General features: G+C 43.2%; 1 protein-coding gene across 2 annotated transcripts in view; it reads left to right on the top strand.

Annotated features, from left to right (window-relative positions):
• Positions 1-24,466, top strand: part of LOC115467087 (24-hydroxycholesterol 7-alpha-hydroxylase) — a 306,871-nt gene that overhangs the window by 38,258 nt on the left and 244,147 nt on the right. For both annotated transcript variants that reach the window (XM_030198776.1, XM_030198775.1), the window contains exons 3-5: positions 4,573-4,747; positions 9,927-10,076; positions 14,719-14,812. In XM_030198776.1, the coding sequence (XP_030054636.1) occupies positions 4,573-4,747; positions 9,927-10,076; positions 14,719-14,812 (419 nt within the window). The remainder of the gene's footprint in view (positions 1-4,572; positions 4,748-9,926; positions 10,077-14,718; positions 14,813-24,466) is intronic.

The raw sequence follows: 24,466 nt of genomic DNA, 5'->3' as shown, positions 1-24,466 counted from the left end.
TGCCTGATGATGTCACAACTACCAGACACAGGCAGACAGCATACTGAAACACAGAGAGGCTTAACCCACACAGATGCAGTATAGTGAAGTAATTAGAGCCACGCTGGAAGCAGCCAGCACACACAGAGAGAGGCAGAGTTAACTCAGGCAACACACACAGGTGCAGTGTAGTGAAGCAATTAGAGCCATGCTGGGAGCAGCCAGCACACAGAGACAGAAGCCAGCTCAGAAGCTGACCCCCAGAAATAAGGTAAGTCTGGGAGGGGTCACGGCCACAATCATGACATTCATGTATAAGGTTGTTGCTGTTTCAGTCCAGGGAATTAGTGTTGTTCCTTGCCCTGTCCCTTCCTAATCTTTTTCCCCTCCCCCTACCGCTGTCTACCACTGGAACTCACTGCCCACCCATGTCCTCTCCCATCTTGCTCACTACTGCAATACCCTACTCACCCCCGTCCCTCACCACCTCACCATCTCTCCTGACCCCCTCCTCCTTCCTAGCTCTCAACCTTCAACACTTCCTTCCTGCCATTAACCCATCCCCATTCCTCCTAAGCGCATCCCGTCTTCGTCGCCTTCGTCGCCCTACCTCCCCCACCCTCCTCCGCACTCTTTTGCTCCTCCTCCTGCTATCCGCAGGAGACATCAATCCCAATCCAGGTCCCCCACACCTGTCTTCGTCCTATCCATGCAAACGTTTCCGGGATGTCTCCAATCTCATATCTATTCCCCTCCTCCCCCCCTCTTCCCTCCCCTTCTCATGTGCACTGTGGAATGCCCACTCGGTCTGCAACAAACTTCCCTTCACCCACGATCTCTTCATCTCTCATTCCCTTCACCTGCTTGCCCTAACTGAAACCTGGCTCTCCCCTGACGACTCTGCCTCAGTTGCGGCTCTATGCCATGGAGGCTATCTCTTCTCCCATACTCCCCGCCTAGTTGGCCGTGGAGGAGGCGTCGGGTTACTACTCTCGCCCTCCTGTAGCTTCCAACCCCTCCTCCTACCACAGTCTCACTGCTTCTCATCCTTTGAAGTCCACTCCATCCGTCTATTCTACCCGTTGCCACTCAGAGTGGCAGTCATTTACCGCCCCCCTGATAAATCCCTCCCTTCCTTCCTCACCGACTTCGATGCCTGGCTTTCTGTTTTTCTTGAACCCTCATCTCCATCCCTCATTCTCGGAGACTTCAACATACACGTTGATGACCTGTCCAACTCTCACGCTTCTCAGTTCCTCACTCTAACATCCTCCTTCAACCTCCAGCTTTGTTCCACCACCCCTACTCACCGTGATGGCCATTGCCTTGACCTCGTCCTCTCCTCTTCCGGCTCACCCTCCAATTTCCACACCTCAGCTCTTCCTGTCTCTGATCATCACCTGATCACCTTCACACTTCTTCACCCTCCCCCTCAGCCCCGCCCAACATTAACCACTACTTCCAGGAATCTCCAGATTATTGACCCTCCCACCTTATCATCTAGTATTTCTAATCTCCTCCCCTCCATCATGTCCTCCGAGTCTGTTGACGAGGCTGTCTCCGCTTACAATGCCACTCTCTCCTCTGCTCTGGACACCCTTGCACCATCCACCTCCCGTCCCACAAGGCGTACTAATCCCCAGCCCTGGCTGACCCCTTGCATCCGTTACCTTCGCTCCTGCGCCCGATCTGCTGAACGCCTCTGGAGGAAATCTCGCACCCATTCAGATTTCCTTCACTACAAATTCATGCTATCCTCCTTCCAGTCCTCACTATTCCTTGCCAAACAGGACTATTACACCCAATTGACTAATTCTCTCAGCTCTAACCCTCGTCGTCTCTTCGCCACCCTTAACTCCCTCCTCAAAGTGCCCTCCGCTCCCACCCCCCCGTCACTCTCTCCTCAATCACTGGCTGACTACTTCCGCGACAAGGTGCAAAAGATCAACCTTGAGTTCACTACCAAGCCACCTCCTCCTCTTCACCCTTCAACCCTCTCCCTCAACCAACCAACCCAGACCTCCTTCTCCTCCTTTCCTGATATCTCCGAGGAGGAAACCGCCCGCCTTCTTTCCTCCTCAAAATGCACCACTTGTTCCTCTGATCCCATCCCCACCAACTTACTTAACACCATCTCTCCTACTATCACCCCCTCCATCTGTCATATCCTCAACCTCTCTCTCTCCACTGCAACTGTCCCCGACACCTTCAAGCATGCTGTAGTTACGCCACTCCTCAAAAAACCATCACTAGACCCTACCTGTCCCTCCAACTACCGCCCCATCTCCCTCCTACCCTTCCTCTCCAAGACACTTGAGCGCGCAGTCCACAGCCGCTGCCTTGATTTTCTCTCCTCTCATGCCATCCTTGATCCGCTTCAATCCGGTTTTCGCCCTCTTCACTCGACAGAAACAGCACTTTCTAAAGTCTGTAATGACCTGTTCCTTGCCAAATCCAGAGGCCACTACTCCATCCTCATCCTCCTGGATCTATCCGCCGCTTTTGACACTGTCAATCATGACTTACTTCTTGCCACACTGTCCTCATTTGGGTTCCAGGGCTCTGTCCTCTCCTGGTTCTCCTCCTATCTCTCCCACCGCACCTTCAAAGTTCACTCTCATGGATCTTCCTCCACCCCCATCCCCTTATCTGTTGGTGTTCCCCAGGGATCGGTCCTTGGACCCCTTCTCTTCTCAATCTACACCTCTTCCCTGGGCTCCCTGATCTCATCTCATGGTTTCCAGTATCATCTCTATGCTGATGACACCCAACTGTATCTCTCCACACCAGACATCACCGCGGAGACCCAGGCAAAGGTATCGGCCTGCTTATCCGACATTGCTGCCTGGATGTCCAACCGCCACCTGAAACTGAACATGTCCAAGACCGAGCTTATCGTCTTTCCACCAAAACCCACTTCTCCTCTTCCTCCACTTTCTATCTCAGTTGATAACACCCTCATCCTCCCCGTCTCATCTGCCCGCAACCTCGGAGTCATCTTTGACTCCTCTCTTTCCTTCTCTGCGCATATCCAGCAGATAGCCAAGACCTGTCGCTTCTTCCTCTTTAACATCAGCAAAATTCGCCCTTTCCTCTCTGAACACACCACCCGAACTCTCGTCCACGCTCTCATTACCTCTCGCCTGGACTACTGCAACTTACTCCTCACCGGCCTCCCACTTAGCCATCTATCCCCCCTTCAGTCTGTTCAGAACTCTGCTGCACGTCTCATATTCCGCCAGAACCGATATACTCATATCACCCCTCTCCTCAGGTCACTTCACTGGCTTCCGATCAGATACCGCATTCAATTCAAGCTTCTCCTTCTTACCTACAAATGCACTCAGTCTGCTGCCCCTCACTACCTCTCTACCCTCATCTCCCCTTACGTTCCCGCCCGTAACCTCCGTTCACAGGATAAATCCCTCCTCTCAGTACCCTTCTCCACCACCCGCCAACTCCAGGCTCCGCTCATTCTGCCTCGCCTCACCCTATGCTTGGAACAACCTTCCTGAACCCTTACGCCAAGCCCCCTCCCTGCCCATCTTCAAGTCTTTGCTTAAAGCCCACCTCTTCAATGCTGCGTTCGGCACCTAACCCTTACCGTTCAGTGAATCCAGACTGCCCCAATTTGACTGCCCCTATCGGACCGACCGTTCACTTGTCTATTAGATTGTAAGCTCTTTGAGCAGGGACTGTCTCTCTTTGTTAAATTGTACAGCGCTGCGTAACCCTAGTAGCGCTCTAGAAATGTTAAGTAGTAGTAGTAGTAGTAGTAGTTATGGTATGGTAAGGTTTTGAGTGTATTTTTGCACAAAATTTGTGTATAGCATTTTGCAGTGGAGGGATTGTGTGTTGGGCCTTACTGAGGGACATCAGAATTTTAGTATATTTTTAGTTTGTCATAACATCAGACAGGATCTGATGGCTGAGGGCGAGTAAGATGTGCAAGTGAGTAGAGAAGCAGACTGTCTGCAGGCCTCAAATGGAGGCCTAAGCATTGTCTATGAACACATTTTTCAATCTACTTTAATTAAATTGCCAAAGACACCTTTATATATCTCTATCTATCTATCTATTGATCAATCAATCAAATTTTGCACTGTTTAATTTCTTGCCACTTTATTCTTTGGCACTTGAAACATATTTTATATCTAAATTTTAAAACTTGCAACTACTATGCTGACCCTTCATTCTGCATGTTGTCAGGCAGTTATGCACACGGGCCTCGCCCTGGCCCAGCCCCACCCACCTTAGCCTCCCCAAACAGCTGAACCACCAACTGCCTATGGTTGGATCTTACCACAGTTTTTGCATTGGGAGGGGGAAGATTGTAGAACTATAGAGAGCTAAACTCTGAAAAATATCCAGACTCTAGCCAACCTCTGGCTTTGAGGCAGTTCATTACAAACTTGTAGAATCTTGGAAAAAAATCCAGTTAGCTGCCAGTCTTAGCCTCTGAAGTCCAGAATGAGCTAGAATCTCCCAGGGCTCCTCTATACCTTTAGGCACATGCCCAAATATAGCCCTGCAAGCAGTTGAATGTGAGGAACCAGCATAGCTATCATTTTCATTGTTTCTTTTAATTTACAGCTTCAATTAATAAAGAAAGCTTTTACAAGAGCTATAACGCAATCCGTGAAATGATGAAAAGTAGAATGTCTCAAAACAAGATGTATCTGTATTCAAAGAAATTAAATGAGGAATTTTATGAACACTTGGAGTACCTAGGCATGGAAGGCACAATGGATCTCTATAATTTTGTCAGGCAAGTAAATCTAAAATTAGCTAAATTTATTCTGCAAGTTATTGATACCTCAAGTGTGACTGGCCTTTTTGTAATTTGCTGTTTAATTGGTTTATTACTGAACATCACCCTATTGTAGTATGTGCTCAATTCTGGTCACTGCATCTCAAAAAAGATACAGTGGAATTAGAAAAGGTACAGAGAAGGGCAACAAAAATGATAAAGGGCATGGGACAACTTCTCTATGAGGAAAGGCTGAAGCGTCTAGGGCTCTTAAGCTTGGAGAACAGATGGCTGAGGGGAGATATGATAGAGGTCTATAAAATGAGTGGAGTGGAATGGGTAGACGTGAATCGTTTATTCTTTCCAAAAATACTAGGACTAGGGGGCATTCGATGAAGCTACAAAGTAGTAAATTTAATATGAATTAAAATTTTTCTTCACTCAACGTGTAACTAAACTCTGGAATTCGTTGCCAGAGAATGTGATAAAGGTGGTTAGTTTAGAAGGTTTAAAAAAGGTCTGGCCAGCTTCCTAAAGGAAAAGTCCATAGACCATTATTAAATTGACTTGGGAAAATCCACTGCTTATTTCTGGGATAAGCATCTTAAAATGTATGGAGCTTTTCTGGGATCTTGCCAGGTATTTGTGACATGGATTGGCCACTGTTGGAGATGGGATGCTGAGCTTGATGGACCCTTTGGTCTGTCCCAGTTTGGCAATACTTATGAAACACATACAAAGTAGGTACATCAGCCTCCCAAACGGCAAGTAGAAAGTATTTACCAAGAAAAAGTGTTCTGCAGATTCCATAAATATTTTCACTGTGGCTGCCCATTTTTATTTCATTACTTACATATTTTATTCAAATGAAAATGTGTAAAAAAATGATTGTGCCCGGGGCTGGGTTAGTCCTGCCACTATGCAGACTAGGCATCCACCTAAGGCAGCACCATTTGGGGGGGTGGGGTGGCAGGTGAGGAGCATATCCTTTCCCCTTCCCTACTGCTCTGTTTCATGTTCAGCATTTCTCCCCTCATGAGTGTAGGCATGTGTTTAAAGGTTCATCTCTGACTCCATGACTACCTATTACTTAGGCCAGGATATAGGTACGGCAGTGGCAGCAGGGCAGCGAGGAAAAATGCTGGACACAGGACAGTAAAAGAAGATGCTTAATGGGAGGGGAAAGCGGTATGCAAACAACCTGCAAGGAGGGTAGGGAGGGGAAGGAGAGTTGCTAAACTATGGGAAGATTATGGAAGGGAAGTGGAGATTCTGGACTACAAGGAGGTAGGGAAGGAGAGATGCTGGAGTATAAGACGTAGGGCCTTGAGCTGTCCTAGGGCAGGGGGTGCACGGTTGAAGGTTCGTCTAGGTTGTCAGGTACCGTTGAATCAGCCCTGACAATTCCCTCCCTCCTTTCTTGGCTACTATTTCATTCCTTTATGCATGCATTTGCATTGTTTTGGCATGCAGTATAAACTATATGGTGATGATATCCAATTTTTGCTGCCTATTGAAGTCTCATTGAGAATACATTTTCATAACTCAGACTATATCTGACCAAGATTATCCAACAGATGGAAGGGAATTGTTTAAAACTCAATATTGCGAAAAGGTACAACTGGAATTGATTGATCCAAAGTATTTAACATGAATTCAATTAAAATTCCTATACTAAATGAAATCAGAAATGTAGGAGTGCAAATAGATACTACATTATCTATGAAAAAACATATATAGAATCTGATCTTGAAAGTCTTTTATAAATTTAGGATTATAAGACGAATTAAATCTTTTCTCACCATTGACAATTTTCGTAAGATAGTTCAATCAGTGGTCTGTCCTTTATTTGATTATTGTAATGGGTTGTTAATAGCTGCTACAGGAAGTTCATTAAGAACTTTACAAATTGCTCAAAATGCAGTATCGAGTGATTATGCTCATGTGACGCCCATTTTGCAGTCCCTTCACTGGCTTCCTGTGAAATTCATATGGAATTTAAAATTTTGCTGTTAGTTTTTAAAATTATGAATGGTTGTATTTCCTTGACACTTAGCGCCACTCTTAGACATTATCAACCTGCTCACTCCCTAAGATTTTCCCAGAAACAGTTACTTGAAGTGCCATCGTTTAAGCAGATGCGATTAGAAGAATACAGATCTCTGCATTTTATGTGGCCTGCCCTAAATTATGAAATGCACTATTTTTGGAGCTTCGTTCTATGCATGACATTGCTCTAAGAGAGACTTAAAGATCTATCTGTTTACATGAACATATAGATTATCCTAGGCATGATATTACTTTGTTTCTAGTTTGGATAAGTTTGTATTAACCAGTAGTTATATATGATTTGTTTTGTTATTATTTGTTGATCCAGATTTTATTATGTATGTTCTTTGCTCCCTGCTTAGATTGTATCAGATACAGCAGGTTAAAAATAAAGCTTTATTATTATTATTATTATTATCAATGTCTCTCACCATCTCAGTCTCTGGATTGTGTCCTGTCACCCCTTCACATTTCTCCAGCTGCTTGTATTATTATTATTATTTGTAACAGCAATAGCAATAATAATAATAATAATAGTAGGATGTCTCTCATGCCTTTTCAACACTAGTTCAAGGCAAGTTACATGCAGGTACAATAGGTATTTTCCTACCCCCAGAGGGCTTGCAGTTTAAGTTTGTATCTCAGGCCACAAAGTGGGAATTGAAAGCTGACTTCTCTGGTTCTCACCTTCCAAGATTTCATCTATTCTTCCATCTCTCACCATTTCCTAGCCCTCTCCTCCAGATGTGTGGCTTTGACTCCATCTACTTCAGTCTTCCTTCTATATCTCTTTCCATAGGAGCCAACTTTTCAGAATTAATGGGGGGCTAAATCCCACAGAAATGACCTCTCACGGGACACAATAAATGTGTTTGTTCAGTATTGGAGGTGCTCAAGCATCCACAGAGCTGACTCATCTGCCTCTCTTCTTTGTTATCTCTCATCCATCATCTCATTTATCTTCCTCTCCATTTATCATCCTACTCTCAACAAGCCCTCTTTGTCTTGCACACTTTATTTCTCTAAATTGTCTATTTTAAGGCACAATTCACTAAGGGGTCCTTTTACTAAGGTACGCCAAAAAATAGCATGTGCTGGTGTAGACGTGTGTATCTGGCACACGCAGGTCCATTATTCAGCGCACCTGCAAAAAAGGCCCTTTTTTAAAGCCGAACATGGATGTGCGGCAAAATTAAAATTGCACGTGTCCATTTTGGGCCTGAGACCTTACTGCCACCCACTGACCCAGTGGTAAAGTCTCACGCGTTAACTGGGTGGTAATCATCAGTGCATGTACAATGCTGAATACCACCTGGTTAGCACCACGTGTCAGAACTTTTCCAGGGCGCATAGTGGGCGCACGTAGAAAATTAAATTTTAAACCGAGAACAACAAAAAAGAAAAAAAAAGTGTCCCCCTTACCACAAAATCACATGATGTGCAAAAAGAAGAGAAGTAGAGGGTAGATCAAATGTGTATCCAAACGGCACATTAAAAAAATCAAGACTCAACGTAGTCCTGCATTTCGGCGCTAACTGTGCCTACCTCGTTTATATTATTTATGCCGTTTACAGAGAGATAATTGACATTGATATTGACTCCTGAGGCAGGCACAGTTAGCGCTGAAATGCAGGACTGTGTCAAGTCTTTTGATTGATTTTTGAATACACATTTGGTCTAACCCCCACTTCTCTTTTTTTTTTTACACTACTTCTCTTTTTTTTTTTTTTACAAAATCTGATCTTATTCTCAAAATTCATAAATGCATTCAAACAGTACACAATTTGAAATAGTAAATGGAGTACATGGTAGAAATAAACCCAAGCAAAAGGTAGACCTCCATGGCAGCAAAATGAATACTCACATTAATCCATGTAACCAAGCAGAATGAAAGAAGGGAGCTATCCAAGAAAGGAAAAAGAGGAGACATCAGTAAAAAAGGAAATAGTTAAAGACCAATCAAGTCTTCTTTCTCAAGGAACTTTTGAAATTCATACTTCTGAGCATTGCAAGACATAATACATTTACAGAACCAAAGATTTCTTCCTTCTGTCTTGTGTTGTTTTACACAGATCTGGGAAAACCCATCACTTTTGTCCCAAGGAAGAGAGGGGAAGTAACTGGAAGAACGAGAAAGTGAAACAATAATGAGCTACCATTGCTAGATAGGTTATCAAAAACAGTTTTAAAACCTGCCTAGTTTACCAGTTTCAGCCTTTATTGAGAACAGAACCATATTTATACAGTTATGGAAGCATTAGTGTTGTCACATTTGGACTATAGCACTTTACTGATGGAATACCCAAAAATAAATTGATGAATATGTTGTAAGCAGGCCATATGGCAGCTAGATTTATAATGGGAAAGACACAAAGATGTAGAGTTCAGTCCTATTTAAGGGAACACCACTGGTTACCCATGGAGTCAAGAGCCAAATTTAAGATGCTGGTCATGGCATTTCAGGTTCTGAAAAAGACAAGGCCACAGTACCTGAGAAGGCAGTTTAGTTCGTACCACCCGACTACAACTCTTTGATGAAGTCAATGAACTTGTCTTTAGTTACTTCATTGTTTGATCTTTGCCTAACAGTCCCTAAAAGAAGGGCCTCAGTGGTTCATCAGCTACAGAATATGATATCATTGGATTTAAGAGTTGAACAGGATTTTTTTTTTAATCAGCTAAGGGGTTGATTTATTTTTTATTTTATAAAAAATCTTGACTGGTATTTTCAAAGATTGTATTTCTGAATACAAAACTTCAAACGAATCAAGAGAGACTTTATTAGATTTTGTTTTCTATTTTTATTGTTGTAATTCATTTATTAGTTGGTGGTTTATATCTCCCTTTGAATCTTTTTAAAGTAGATCATGTTGATTTGAAGTTGTTTTATGTGTATAATCGTTTGTATATTGAAATGTAATATGCTATAATGGACCTTGCTATAGTAGCAGAATTAAAATTTTAAAATGTAAGGTAAAAATTAATAGAGCACACCAACCCTAATAGGATTGAATTTAAACAAATTACTTTGTCCTTAAAAAAACTGCCTGGCTCCCTGCATGCCTGTGTGCAAAATAACATAAAATCAAGTAGCAGAATAAATAATGTTTGAAAAAAAATCTTGATTTACATTTTTTTCCGTTTTCAGACAAATAATGGTTCCTGTAGTGCTGAATACCCTGTTTGGAAAAGAAACCTGCCTGACAAACAGGAAGATGATAGCACAGCTTGAAGAGCATTTCTGCAAGTTTGATGAGAAATTTGAATATGGTGCACTGCTACCAGAGTATTTGTTTAGGCAAGCATCAGTCTTTTTCATGTGTGCTTTACATCTTCTGTTCAGCATATAATTCAGCAATGACAGAAAAGTGCAAACTTTACTGGTATTATTCTTCATACAGTGAATGGGCTGTGTCGACATTACCACACTGACAGCCACTACCGCGGCTGGGGGGATAATTTTGTGTGAAATATTTTGGAGATGACTGATGTTGGACTGGTTATAGACTTTTTTTTCCCTCACATGCAGTTCAATGTTAGGATCAATAAGTTTAAAAAAATAAGTCTTTTTTGTTCTGTTTTTAGAATTATGTATGTTTTTACTATAACCGGCCTTGGACATAAGGCAGGATAGAAATATGATAATAAATAAAACATAATCTCCTGCTACCGCGGGACTAGTCTCACGATAAAAGCTGTGAGAAAGCCAACCCATACAAATTTATCTACGTGTGGAGTGAGAAGAACAACCATGTAAAGTGGGGGAACACCACCATCCAGCTACAAAAAGAGGTGTCCTATGTACACTAATGAGCAACTAAGAGTGTGCAACCCAGACAATCTTCAGAAAGAAAACAATAACTCTGGAACACATTCATAGCCAATAGCTACAACAGAAAGGTCACTTTTCAAGCCCTAAAACTTATGGACAACCCAACCTGCAAATCAACAACAACCAGCAACCACTAGATGATGACCCAATGTAGAGAGAGAGTACATAAACATTTCTAAAGATAAATGCAGTTTATTCACAGGTAGCACCAAGCTTTTAAAAGTAAATGCAATATATTTATAGCTAATAATACATCACCGCAGCAAATGACGACATCCTAGCTCAGTCACTTTGTTCAGCTTAGGCTGGGAAAGTTCCTTAGACCAGCAAACAAAGTCAGGAGTGATGATAGGGGAATTCTCTGACAGTTCATCAGCTCCAGAGATGAGACTTCAACTTCTGAAACTTTGCAGCCTAGTTAAATAATGATGTTTCTTCCTGATTCACACCCTGCCTATCTGGGTCAGCCAGCAATGACCCAGATAAGCATGCTTTACTTAATTCTTTTTATGGGTTTTCCTCTCAGTGAGCATATAGCGATCACGCATATACTGCATGATCTGAATAAAACATATATAACATAAAGCAACAGAGCATGCACAAAATACAAGGGTCAATTAAAGGACATCAAATATTCTAAGGGTCAGCTGACATGTTTACATAGTATGAGCCAGAGGGCAACGGACAGTAGTCTAGACTATTACCATTACACCCTGTGACAGAACAAAAAACTCATAATGATTCCCAACATCCAAGGAGTGACAGATTGCATAGGTAAATTGATAAAGAAGAGTACAATCAAAAACAAAACATCTCCAAAATCTGAACTGTTCCAACTCATTTCCATGTCTTAATAATGCATCTTCTGTTGCTGAGTGAGAGTTCGGAAGCAGACCCAGGAACAGGGCCGTGCCTAGGGTCTCTGGTGCCCCCTACAGACTATCAGTTGGTGCCCCCCCCCCCCCCCCCGCCTGGCTCCAAGGCGCTTGGAAGAGCTGGGTGGTGCCAAAGAGCTGAGCGCTGTTTTGGTGCCACCTCAGTAAGGTCAACACACAATCTCTCCACCACTGCAAAACGCTATACACAAACTTGTGCAAAAACACACTCATATCCTTACTAAACCATAACAGCTTGAATTCCAGGACAAGCAGGGAAGAGGGGATTCACCTTCACCTTGTTCTTCAGGTTTGCAAAGAACTGAAAGTCTGGAACGTGCAAAACCAAGTTAATAAAGAAAGCTTGCATTTTGGCCACGTTTACGTATGTGGGAAATGAATGGGAAATTAAAAGAAAAGAGGATTCTGCGCAGCGATTGTCTGCTCCGGCTCCTGATCTGAGCCCCAGTCCTTCCTCTGCCTTTGCCGAGACGAGCGTTTCGCATTTCTCTGCTGGGAAGAAAAGCGCTCCTCTTTCCCATGCTCCGCCACACATTTTAATGAATTAACTGGGAGCCCCGCCCCACCATTCCAGTCCTGCTCTGGCCCACCAGGCCAGGCCCTCCTTCCCAGAGGATCGGTGGTGCTTTGGGACTGCTGGGACTGATTGTCTTAGGCTTTTTTGTCCAGTTTCACAAAGCAAACGCCATGAAAACACCAATACTTAAAGTATATATGTATATTTTCCAGATTATAAAATTATAAAAGGTTTTTGGTACTATGGGTCCACATATTTCCTGTTAGGATCTACATTTCTCTGGCGACTAATGGAACATATTTTCCTTAAAAATAATATATACCTTTCATACTGTATTCATTCCTTGACCATTCTGCGGTATAATTTAGAGCGAACTGAAAGTTGGTCTAGCCTAGGGAGCGTCTATAATCACTCAAACGGTGAATGGAGAGACATCGGAAAGTCAAATATTTTCCGAAGCCATTTTTAAATTAAGAATTCTGCCATCAGAAGTGAGCGGGTCAGTTATTGAGAAGCTCATTCAGTGTTATGAATCACTTATCAGACTAACACTCTACAGTCACTGCACTTTTTTGAACTTCTCCTCTTTCTTGGTAGGTGGGCGGGCGAGCGAGCCAGCGGGGGTTGTAAACGCAGCAAGTCTCCGTTCGCTTCCCTGCCCTCTCTGCGTCCCACCTTCCTCTGATGTCATTTCCTTTCGGGCGGGCGGGACGCTGAGAGGGCAGGGAAGCAGACGGAGACGAGCGTGCCTGCTTGTTGCTTTTACTACTGGCGCCCTGCTCGCCAGTTCGCCAACGCAGTAAAATTTTTTTTTAAATACAACTCGACAGCGCCCTTGAAGGCAGGCGCCCCCCTACGGCGCTTATCCTGCTTACCGTGTTGGCACGGCCCTGCCCAGGAAAGTGAGTCTCTAACTGAATGCGGGGGACTTCATAAGTTTGGAATCCATTCCATTCCTGAATTTGGAAAGGCCTTTTTCAGCCTGGATTATATTTTTTTGTAAACATTTGCCAATGGGTAGGTTGGTTTCCTTATTCTCCTTGTTTAATCTTTACCCTTAGATGTACGAAAGGACTTTTCCTCTTGGGAAAATAACTGTAGTATATTTGGCCCTGACTTTATGAGAGCCCTGTATATAAAGCACACTGGGTCAAAAATATTTGTATTAATCTTTCTAACATGTGGAATATTAGAAATAATTATGTACAATGAACTGGTATCTGACTGTCCATTGGCAAAATAACTGCAAAGAATAGACAAATAGTCACCAAAGGCCTATTTACTGAAACACGTTAAATTCTATGGGACATTTTTGGGTATGTCTGTGAGCTCTAAAACCAGAAACATCCATTCATTTAGAGGCTATAGAGTGCTAGCAACCAATCCATCCCAAAAAAATCTCATCTCCTCCAGCTGTTTGGCTTAAAGCAAAAATGTTGGACAAAGGGGTGGGAATGGGGGTGGGGTGGGACTGAAGTAGCCGGTAAAGCATGGCAAACCACTCTCGCAACATACACAGCACAATTAACTCTCATATACCTTCACACTTCTTCCTTCTGTGGACACAATACCCCCCCCCCCCCCCAACACAAACACACGTCTTGTGATGTTTGTGAGCCCTTGGCCCAGAGGTGGCTGCGTGAGAATCACCCAACCATCTCTGGGTAGACCAAATCCCCTCATAACTAAGAGTGCTCCCAAGAACTGGACCAGACCTCAAGTGGAGATGAACTGAGGCAGCTTTATTAGCAACAAAAAACACAGGGCTAAAAGGGTAGCCAAACGGCACTGAAAGGAAAAAGGCAGCCTAGCTATACAGTCTAACCTAGCTGAAGCAAGGCAAACATGAAACACAGAATAAGGTAAATTGGAACAGCCTACCTGTATAAGGAAATCAAACATAAGCAGCCTAGCTGCGCATCTCAATACTAGCAAACACAACGCAAAGCATACAGTATACAGTAAAGATAAAGTAGAACAGCCTAGCTGTGTCATAAGCAGCCCAGCGGCACATCTCAATACTGGCAAACACAATGCAAAAGCATAAAGTATACAGTAAAGGTAAAGTAAAACAGCCTAGCGGAGTGGGGAAATCAAACACAAGTAGCCTAGCTGCACATCTCAATACTAGCAGAGCAATGCAAACATATGGCATACAGTAGAACACAATACACTAGGCAAAAGGGCCTGGTATAGACCCAGAGGTCTGTGGCCAAAGGAGGAAGGAAGGTTACTGGTTGGCGAAACAGTGACTGTGAAAGGGATCTCTGGATGAGTGGAAAAGGGACCCAGTCCATTAGCCAGGGATTGAAGCCATAGAGATCCCATCTCTCAGAGATAGCAGTTGCACGCTAAAGAAATTATGCACCATTATAAAATACGAAGTGCAGTTATGCTTGTTACTGCAAATTAGTGACAATTTCAGTTATAGCCAATTATTAATGCCATTTAGCATAACATTTAACAATTAGGTTATGTGCATTACTGGCAGTATTGTATAACCTGTACTAAGTGTGAAAATGGGCATGCAAGATTATAGAATTAGGGAGATAATGGATGAAGGGGCACAGTCAGATATTATCTGTTAGGACAGATAGTGTGAACTTTAGCAAGGCCATCCAGCATTTTATGATGTAAATACACCTGTAAATGGATTTAACAGAATTTTGGTATGATTTTCATGTGCTCTCTTCAGAGACTGGTCTAAATCCAAACATTGGCTTCTTCGATTGGTTGAAAAAGTTGTGAGAGATGCTGAGAGGAACTACCCATCTGAGGATAAATCCAAGGTAAGAGTACTGCTAGGTCGTCATTTTTCTCCTTTCTTTAGTTATTGCAAAAATAATATGGATTGTTTAATAGAGCAAGCAAACACCAGCATTTTTCTTTTTCTGTTTGATTTCTGTTTCATACTGAAGGCGAAATAAATACTAAAGGCTTTTGTTGTTCATCCTTGTTTGCTGCTTTAACCATTATAATAATACTATTACTCCTCATTTTTGTAGTGCTTCTGGACATAAGCAGTGCTGTCCAGTGGTGCCAGGTATTTGAGTAAAATATGGAGGAATTCTATAAAGGGTTCTTAAAAATCATTGCCAATTCCTTTGTCCAACTTTGGGTTCCAGGCAGGGCTGCTCATACCTGCTGTACATCCTGGTGTCCAAGTTGTGTGCGAAGATCCATTATTTTATAACAGTGCGCCCAACTTTTTGGAACACTCCTGACTGCCCTATGCCTGTCCTGTGGCCACACCCCTTTTTGGATTGTGCACTATGTGACTTAGGTGCCCAGCATTATAGAACAGCATGCAGCCAGATGTGCATGGAAACCCTAATTTGTGCCTAATAATATCAATAATTGGTTGCTAGCTTCCAATTATTGATGGTTAACAGCTCATTAGCCAATTAAATTGCGCCTGTATCTTGGGAGCACTCCTAAGTCTGGGCACCATATGTAGAATCTGGGGATATAGCCCCCCCCCCCCCAAGAACTTGCCATCTAAGTGGGCAACTGAGGTAGTGGGACATAAACCCCCTCATTCTTTAACAGGTCTCCTAACTTGAAGCACCATTTGCCTGCTTAAATTTATAGAATCCTGCCATTCAAACGACTAAGAACATAAGAATAGCCATACTGGATCAGACCAATGGTCCATCTAGCCCAGTATCCTGCTTCCAAAAGTGGCCAATCCAGGTCAGAAGTACCTGGAAGAAACCCAATTAGTAGCAATATTCCATGCTACCAGTCCTGGGGCAAGCAGTGGCTTCCCCATGTCTATCTCAATAGCAGACTATAGACTTTTCCTCCAGGAACTTGTCCAATCCTTTTTTAAAACCCAGATACGCTAACTACTTTTACCACATCCTTGGGCAACAAGTTCCAGAGCTTAACTATTTTTGAGTGAAAAAATATTTCCTCTTATTTGTTTTAAAAAGTGTTAGCTTATAATTTCATTGAATATCCCCTAGTCTTTGTACTTTTTGAAAGTATAATTACTTGCATAAATGACAACAGCACATCCAACTGTTATTTGATAATTATACACTAAAATGCCTTAGAGGGGCATTCACAGAGAGGGAGGGACATGGGTGGGACTAACATTTACACATATAACTTACAGAAAATGGTAGGTTATGTGCATAACTACCACATTTCAGCATGCCCATTTATGCCAGCCGTAGACTTTTCTGGTCCCATAGATCCCTATGAGCCACCTGCAACACTTCGCATGCCAACTGAACATCAACAATTTTAATTGCCAGGATGTTTCCCTTTCCTAAGGATTGATATCTTAGATGGTAATGATTCTAAATGTTGCCAAGTTCCTCTAGCCCCCCTGGATGATCTCATTTTATGTCAGCCTGACCCACTATGGTCTGCCTAAGCCAAAACATCTTGGCTCCCAACTTTTTTATTACCATCCTGTTAATTTCCTTGTGCATTTGCTGTTTTGAGAACAGAGAACAGATTCCGACCTGATGTAAATGTGTTCACCTACATAGAGGTGGGCTGATGCTGAACTGCACTAGTATTCTATAAGGACACTTATAGGTGTGACTTTCCTTATAGAAAAGGCTCGCTACTGCATTATTACAATGCCTAAATGGCGACGCGCAGTTATAGAATCGCCTCCAAAGTGACTTGCATAGCCGCCGAGGGGGGGGCAGGGGGGACAAAATTCCCCAGGCCCGGTGCCGCAGTCCCACCTGCCCTCCCTCGTCGACCGTCTGCCCCCTGCAGACAGCTGCAGGCAGCAGGGCAGCAGATCGCCTCCCTTCGGGCCTCCTTCCCTCCCTGTGTCCTGCCCTCGTCTGACGTATCTTCTGCGAGGGCGGGACACAAGGAGGAAAGGAGGCCCAAAGGGAGGCGATCTGCTGCCCTGCAGCACTGCTTTCACGGAGATGAGAGGCTACGATTTCAATGCAGGGGGCCCGGCCCGGTGGCGGATGGAGGGGTGGAGCGGTGGCGGTGACCTTGGGGGGCGGGGCCCCGGGGGCGGCCTTGCCCTGGGCCCGGCCCAGTCTCTCGGCGGCCCAGGTGACTTGGACAGAGTCATGAAGAGCATCAGTGGCAGAAGTGTGTTGTGTTGCTGCTCTATTTGGATATCCTGGATTGAATTGTCAGTTCTCAGTTTTTGTCGACAGTGATGCTTCTTATGTGAATACAGGCCAATTCTTGAACCATACACAGATCATATTCAAGCAACGAGTTGAGATACAGAACTGCTTTGCAGCATTCATATTTCTCTATCAACTGTGAGGCCTGGTGCCTCTGTGTTCTGTCCTCGCAGCTAAGCTGAAGGCAGTGTTCTCCAATTCATAAGCTATCATGTAAGCGATGATTGCTTTTATAGCTTTTAAACTTTCTGTCTCAGGATTACTGGCTATTTATTAGCTGCTGAAGGAAAACCCATTTGGAAACATGGATGTCATCCATATTTACTACATGGCCAGCCCAGCAAATCAATGTAAATAAATATTAGTATTATCTCGATGTCTCGGTATTAGTAACTGTCTTCCCATCTGATATTAAAGAGTGTCTGGTGGATATAAGTGAAAGGACACTGTTATAATTTTTGTAGACCCTGGCTATTTATTTAATATTTTCTAGCCTTTTTTAAAATAAGCCTAAAATAGGTGTCTTTTGGGCATTTTACATATTTTTAAATTTAACAACCACTTTTATGAAGATTCACCCAAGGCAGTGTTCTATTATTACTATCGTTTAAGTTGCCTAACTATAGTGTGACTGTGTGTATGTGTGTAGCCAATGTAACGCTGATTTTTAAAAAAGGTTCCAGAGGAGATCCAGGAAATTATAGACCGGTGAGTCTGACGTCGGTGCCGGGCAAAATGGTAGGGACTATTATAAAGAACAAAATTACAGCCGCAAAGCTTGCCTGTTTGTGCTTCCTATCTCTCACCTCCTGGCACCCACCCCTGAATTAAAAAAAAAATTCCTGGGTGGTACAATAGACCCCGACATACCACCCCCAAATCTTTTTATTTTATTGTCCCTGATGGTCCAGTGGACCCTGACACCTGCCCTCCTACCTCCACATTGTAAAGGTACAGGAAGGGGGGGGGGGGGGTGTACATGCACGGAGGAAGGAGTCCATTTCACTGGACCACCAGGGTAAGTTTTAAAAAAGATTCAGGGGGTTTGCAGGTGGGGGTGGTGGTTATGGTCCACTGTCCCTCTGAGAGCCCAATATACAAAGGTAGCAATAAAATATGGTTACCTTGGTAAACTATAGCGACTCACTAACATCCAGTGATGCGCAAAGGGGATCACATGCAAATGAGCTACACGGATCCCCCTTTCTGCATCACTCGCTGTTTGTGAGTCTGAGCTGTGAAATGTATTTGACAGTACTGTCCCCCACACAACCTGCTGTTTTAAAAAATGTTCCCGTGTGGTCCAGTGCCCCCCCCCCCCCCCGAATCTTTTTTAAAAACTTTCCCTCAATGGTTCAGTGAACCAGACCCTTTCCCCCATGGATGCGCACACCACCCTCGTAGCCCTGACCCCCCCCCCCCCCACGCACACCCCTCTCTATACCTTTATAAGGCAGAGGCAGGAGGACAGAGGCCAGGGTCCACCGGACCTCCAGGGAAAATAAAATAAAAAGATATGTCAGAGTCCATTGGACCACCTGAGAAATTTTTGAAAAAAATGGGGGGGGGGGGGGGGGGGGGGTGCCGGTAGATGAGAGGTAGGAAGCACAAGCAGACAGCTGTGCTTCTGTCCAGTCTGACTTCTCCAGATTAGCCATAAAATTTGGTTGTTAAATTACTGCTGCTCTGGATCTGTGCATCTCCCAGAATACACATTAGCTAATTGTAATACATTTGGCTGGGGTTTTTGGTGGCTGCTAATGGCACACATCAGAGCTATGGAAAACCCCTTTGTGCATTACTAGCTACATAATCACTTGCTTTAGACGGTTAGAATCAGTCTAAAGCAAAGGTAAATAGCATGGTAAACTTTGTGCATCTGGGCTTGAGTCTCTGTTTTAATACATGAAGGACCTGCAATTTTCTTTCCAGCAGATGCCTCTTTCCCAGTGTTTAGTCCTGTATAGTCTTTTGATCTGCAGGCACCTTTTGTCAAGTAGGTGCGATATCCTTTGAAGACACAGACCTCTGGAGCATTGGCATAGCTATGAGGTTAATGGAGACTCAGGGGCAGATGAATCAAAGTCCTGGTAAAGCACCGATCTCGCTATTTCCACCTCGGTAAAAATTACCAAGTTGGAAACAGCGAAGGATGCACAAAAGAAACGGGATGCAAGTGAGCCGCTCGCAAAAATAGTGAGCAGCTTGACAGGGGAGAAGCCAATCTGTAAGCATGGCTGCTCTGCACAAGCAAACAAGCTGCATGCATGAAAAACGTCTATAGTAGTGAGCTGCATGGGAACAGGGATAGGAGGAACTGTATTAGCCATTTGGTACGCTTTAGAGACAAAGTAATTAGTCCATTTAATGTCAATATTTGTATTAACGGTCTATACGATGTACCATCCACTACTGATTACATCTTGATATTCATTTCATATGTCGAACACCATTCTAGTACATTGCTTCATATTTCAACAATATATTTTATAGCACCGCAGTAGCACACTTACAGTTCACTATTGAGTGTGCTTTTAATGTCCAAGGTTATTTTAAATGTTGTAAGTATATATCAGCCTTTTTGCATCAGCGTTTATTAGTCATCCATATCTCATTATTTTAATTATTGATACATGTTCTTTATGATGATGTATAGGCTATTTTAATGGCATAGACACATATTAACAATTTTATTCCATACTACTACATATGTTCTAACTACACCAACCCTTTGTCATTTTGCAATCTTTGTTTTACTCCATTTAAATATGCTCTTCATCCAACTTCTATTAGTTATTTACATGTGTTTATTTGTATATGTCTCTTACTCAAATTTGTTTTCCAAATGTTCTTGTCTTTTACATAGACTCCCGATGAAGACACTTGTAGTGCCGAAACAGGGTTCCTTGTAGAGTCTCTAATTAATAAAGTATATTTGAACTTTGACTTTTTCCGGTCTGTTTATTGAAGAGCCTGGCTCTGTTCCCACTCTTCCTTTGCTCCTGAGAACACTCGTGGGATAGTGCTGTTCTTTGTCCACTCCGGTGGTCTTGTTGTTTCTATGTGGCCCAGCCTTGTGCTCTGCCTAGTCTGTCTCACCTTGACCTCTGCCTAGTCTACCTCAGTGGCATAGCCAGAAGGCAATTATTGGGTGGGCCAACAGGTTGGATGGGTGGACACTACAACATTTGTGAAAGAGAAAAAACAGCAACCTGATGCACCCATGCTCTGTCCCTACCCCACTCCATGCTCGACCTCAACCCACTCCCCATAACTTCAATGAGCATTGCAGTGCAGGCATCAGTGGTTACCCAATTGAGAGCTAAGGGAAGTACAATAGACTGCACTTCAGCCCCATTGAGCCATGGTCCTCCAATACACATATGGTATTGAAGCAAAACACATTCTGCATCCAGAGAACCTCCTGGCCCTCCACCAACAATGGATACAGAGCACAGAAAGGACATTTCCCCATAAAACTCATCACACAAAGAAATTTTGGTTTCTAGTGTAATCTCAATAATAGACATATTATAAATGAATTTTTAAAAAATCTATAAAACAAAAGTCACTCAGAACCCACAGCAAATCTACCATGCCAGCATAACTTCCAAAAACAAGGATCCTACCTATGAAAAGGAAGTACCTTAAATATTATAGTGGGGCCCTAAAATACAAATACATTTATCAGGAAAGCTGAACAAGCCAAATTACTACAGAATGCTACATAGAAACTTCATGCTAACAGAATACCTTAGTTACACACAGAGAACACAGTGAAACTTCATGCTCACAGAATACCTTAGTCACACACAGAGAACACAAATGCCAAATACAGAATAAGTGACCACAAACTCTAGAAATATAAATTAAACAGAAACCCCAAGAAACCAGATCTTGCATGTAGGACAACACCAGAGAAACAAGAAAGGAAGGCATTTCCTCCTGTGCAAAATATAAAGATAGCACATGCCAGGGATGGTGTTAGGGGTTGCAACTAGGGCAATTGTGCTTGGTTCCCTGGCCAGAAAAAGCCCACCTGCTGGAAGCTGAAGGTGCAGCCTGGTAATGGACTTTGGGTCCTTTCCTAGATTTTTGTCCTGGACCCCAGCCATGTTTAAAATCAACTCTGGCAAGATGTACATTGCAAATCCAGCATATTATATTCACAACATTGAAAATAAAATATTCCTTGTCACTTGCAGCAGATGAATCCAGGAACTAGTGGGTTAAGTCCGCGTACCAGCAGGTGGAGATAGAGATAAACAAACTAAAGGCAGTGACGCAGCGGCCAGCTCCTTCCTCAGTTAGTATGTCTCTATCTCAGCAGGTGGTGGACGGCTTTTTCTTCAGCTCCTGGCCACAAGGCCTCTGAGGGTGATCCTGGGCCGGTGACCAGTTTGAGCCGGGGGTGGCGGACTGGTGGAGTCCCCTTTGGCAGCATACGCAGTTGCTGGTGTAACAGGGGTTAGGGGTTAAGGGAAAAAAAAATAAAAAATATTTACCTGGGGGTCCCTGGTGCCTCCAAGGTTCGGGCTCCCGGGGGGGGTGGGGGGGCTGGTCGTCGGGTCCGTGAGGCGCTGTGGAAGCGCCACAATTTTGGGGTTTTTTTGCTCCTGGGACAATTAAGCACGTCTCCGGGAGTGAAGCGCGGGAAGAGAGGCCGGCGATTCCAGGGCCGATTTCGGGCCTGTTCGTGTTTTGTTTTTTTTTTGCTCCCGGAGACGATTGAGCACGTGTCCGGGAGTGAAGAGGATTCCGTTTGGTAGGACCAGGGCATTCCCGGTGAGGCAGTGGGCAAAAGAAATTGAATAATTCTGAGAAATCATATGAAGGGTTAATTTTGTTTAAAGGTGCTCAGATATTATTTTAAATTCTCAGTTCTGCTAGCAAGTGAAGGAATGTCATCTGGTTTAGGTTATTTACGTTTGCCGAGCTAAGGTTAGGAAAGGTCAGTGAGAAATGAAACTCTGTCCCTTGTGAATTGCCAATGCTAGCTGGCACAGCTGTAAACTATTATGAATGAACAAAGCATGAGCCAGACATGCCGTAGTTTTAAAAGAATTAGTTTAATGCTAGTTAGATTCTAAATAATTCTAGATATTCTTGATATTTAGAATATGTCTTATAAGAAATACTGATTCTGTGTAAATTAATAAGGTTTGTGTCTGTGTAGAATATCTGTTAAATTCTGTATTACTCTTTGTCTGCTGTTTAAGACTGCAGTTGAGGAGATCAACATGTGGTTTGACTTAGCCATAGTTCTGGCTGGTTCAATGTATAAGCTGATAGGTGAAAAAGGTCAGAACTAGTCAGCTCTCTTCTCCTTGATTAATTATAGCTAAGTGTAGGACTGGCCTCCTGGAAGTAATAACCTGATATGTATGCCATTAAGTAAGATTGGCTTTTGACCCCTTTAATGAATGCCAGAGTTTAGTTAGCAGTTAGTACTAGGAATATGAGAAATCAATCATAATAACATGTAAGAGACTGGAGACCAAATGTCTGGCTTAAGGGGCCCCAGGTCAGAGGTCAGTTTAGGATGTCTGGAACCTATGTAACTGATATTTCAAAAGTAATGATTGGTTGAGGCAAGGTAGCCAATCTAATTCCTTAACCAATTGGGAGTAAAGGGGGCTGGGCTAGGCTAGGCTGGATAGAACAGTATTTAAGTAGGAGCAGAAGCAGTTTACGTCAGAAAGAACTCAGAAGGAGCTCAGAAGAAAGAGAAGGACAGAAGGAACAGACAGAAGAAGGAGAAGACAGCATAAGAAGAGAGCTGAGACAAAGACACAGAGAGCTGAGACGGAGGAGAAGAGAGCTAGAACTGATGTCTTGCTTTGTTTGCTGGCAAATAAAGAAGATTTTTCTCTCATTCTGGTGTGTGCTGTCTGACTCCTGAAGCATCACAAATTCATGCATCCATTCCTGCAACACCGGTATTTTCGGGCCCTACCGGGCCGCTTGTGTTGGGAGGCACTGCTGCCGAAGCAGCAGTGAGGCAGCGCTGTGAGAAGCAGCAGCGCCGGGATGAGGAGTATCGTGAACGCGCGTGCATGAGGCAGCGAGCCTCATGCACGAATCGGGAACGCAAATTTCCTCATTTAGGCCGAAGCCGGGGCCTAAATTTTGGGCCGGCTTCGGAGGTTTTTTTGTTTTTGTTTCCGGTTTTGGCTGTGGACGTTGGGGACCAGAACCAACGGTAGCCCACACGTGAGAGGAAAATCGGGAAAACAGGTAAGGGGTTTTTGGCCCAAAATTTAAATTAGTTTATTTTTAAATTGTATTAATGTGGTTTTTGATTTTTAGAAATTAAACGGGTAATGATTTTTAAATTCTGTTTTTGGATTTGGGATCGGGGAATTTTGTTTGATTTTTCTGGGGGGGTCGGTTTTTAAATTTAATTATTTTTAGGGGGAGTTTTGAAAATAGGGACGTAAAAGGGTTATATTTTAGATTTAAATTTTCAATTCGACGGTGCAGGTGCGGGTGAGATTAAAGTAATTTTTGAGGCATGTTTTAATTTAATTGGGAATTTTATTTTGGTTTTAGAGCAGAAAGTTTGAAAAAGGGGTTTTAATATAGGTAAATTTGAAAACTAAAAACATGGCATGGTTGGGAATGTAGCGCTTAGGTGAATTGGTAAGTTTGGTGTTGGTAGGGGTATTTTTGATATTAATTTTGGTGAAAAATTAAAATTTTCCATTAATCTCTATGGGGAAAAAGTAAAGTAAAATGGGGATTTAGAATTTTCTTTGGGAATTCTAAACTGGCTGAATAGAAAAAAAAACTGTCTTAGGTTCTCCTGATTGGTGGAGGGTTGTCGGAATGTTTGGTCAAGCTTCCGTTGGCTTGGCAACGGCTTGGGAAGCTACTGACAGAGTGTTGGTGGATGTGGAAGAGTGAGGAAGCGTGCAGCTGCGTGGCTGTGAGTGAGAAGGGAGAAATTGACTTTAGTGAGTGGTGAGTGATTGGGATAGGAAAAGGATGTGCAGTGTTTAAGGAGTGTGATAGGGTCAAAGGAAAGTGTGAGTTGGGAATATTTGAAGGGTATACTGAATGTTTGGGTTCTTATCTGAGTGGCTAGAAAATAGGTGGTTTGGAACAGTGAGTAAGGTTGTGCAGCAGGTGGAAAGGTAGTGATGTGGGTTTGATTGGGAGATCTGAGAAAAAGAGTTGAATGAAAATAATTCATACTTACCTGAAATGGGTCACTGAGGTTGTGTTGCCACCGAAGTCCTGTGAGAAAAGGGAAAAGAAAAAGGACACAAAGTATCAATTCTTTAAAGTTAAGATACAACGGAGGGTTAAGAAAGAAATTAGTCA

This window comes from Microcaecilia unicolor, chromosome 3 (assembly GCF_901765095.1).
Source record: "Microcaecilia unicolor chromosome 3, aMicUni1.1, whole genome shotgun sequence".
Taxonomy (NCBI): Eukaryota; Metazoa; Chordata; class Amphibia; order Gymnophiona; family Siphonopidae; genus Microcaecilia; species Microcaecilia unicolor.
The sequence above is the reverse complement of the archived record's forward strand: the minus strand, read 5'-3'. Positions and strand labels throughout refer to the sequence as shown.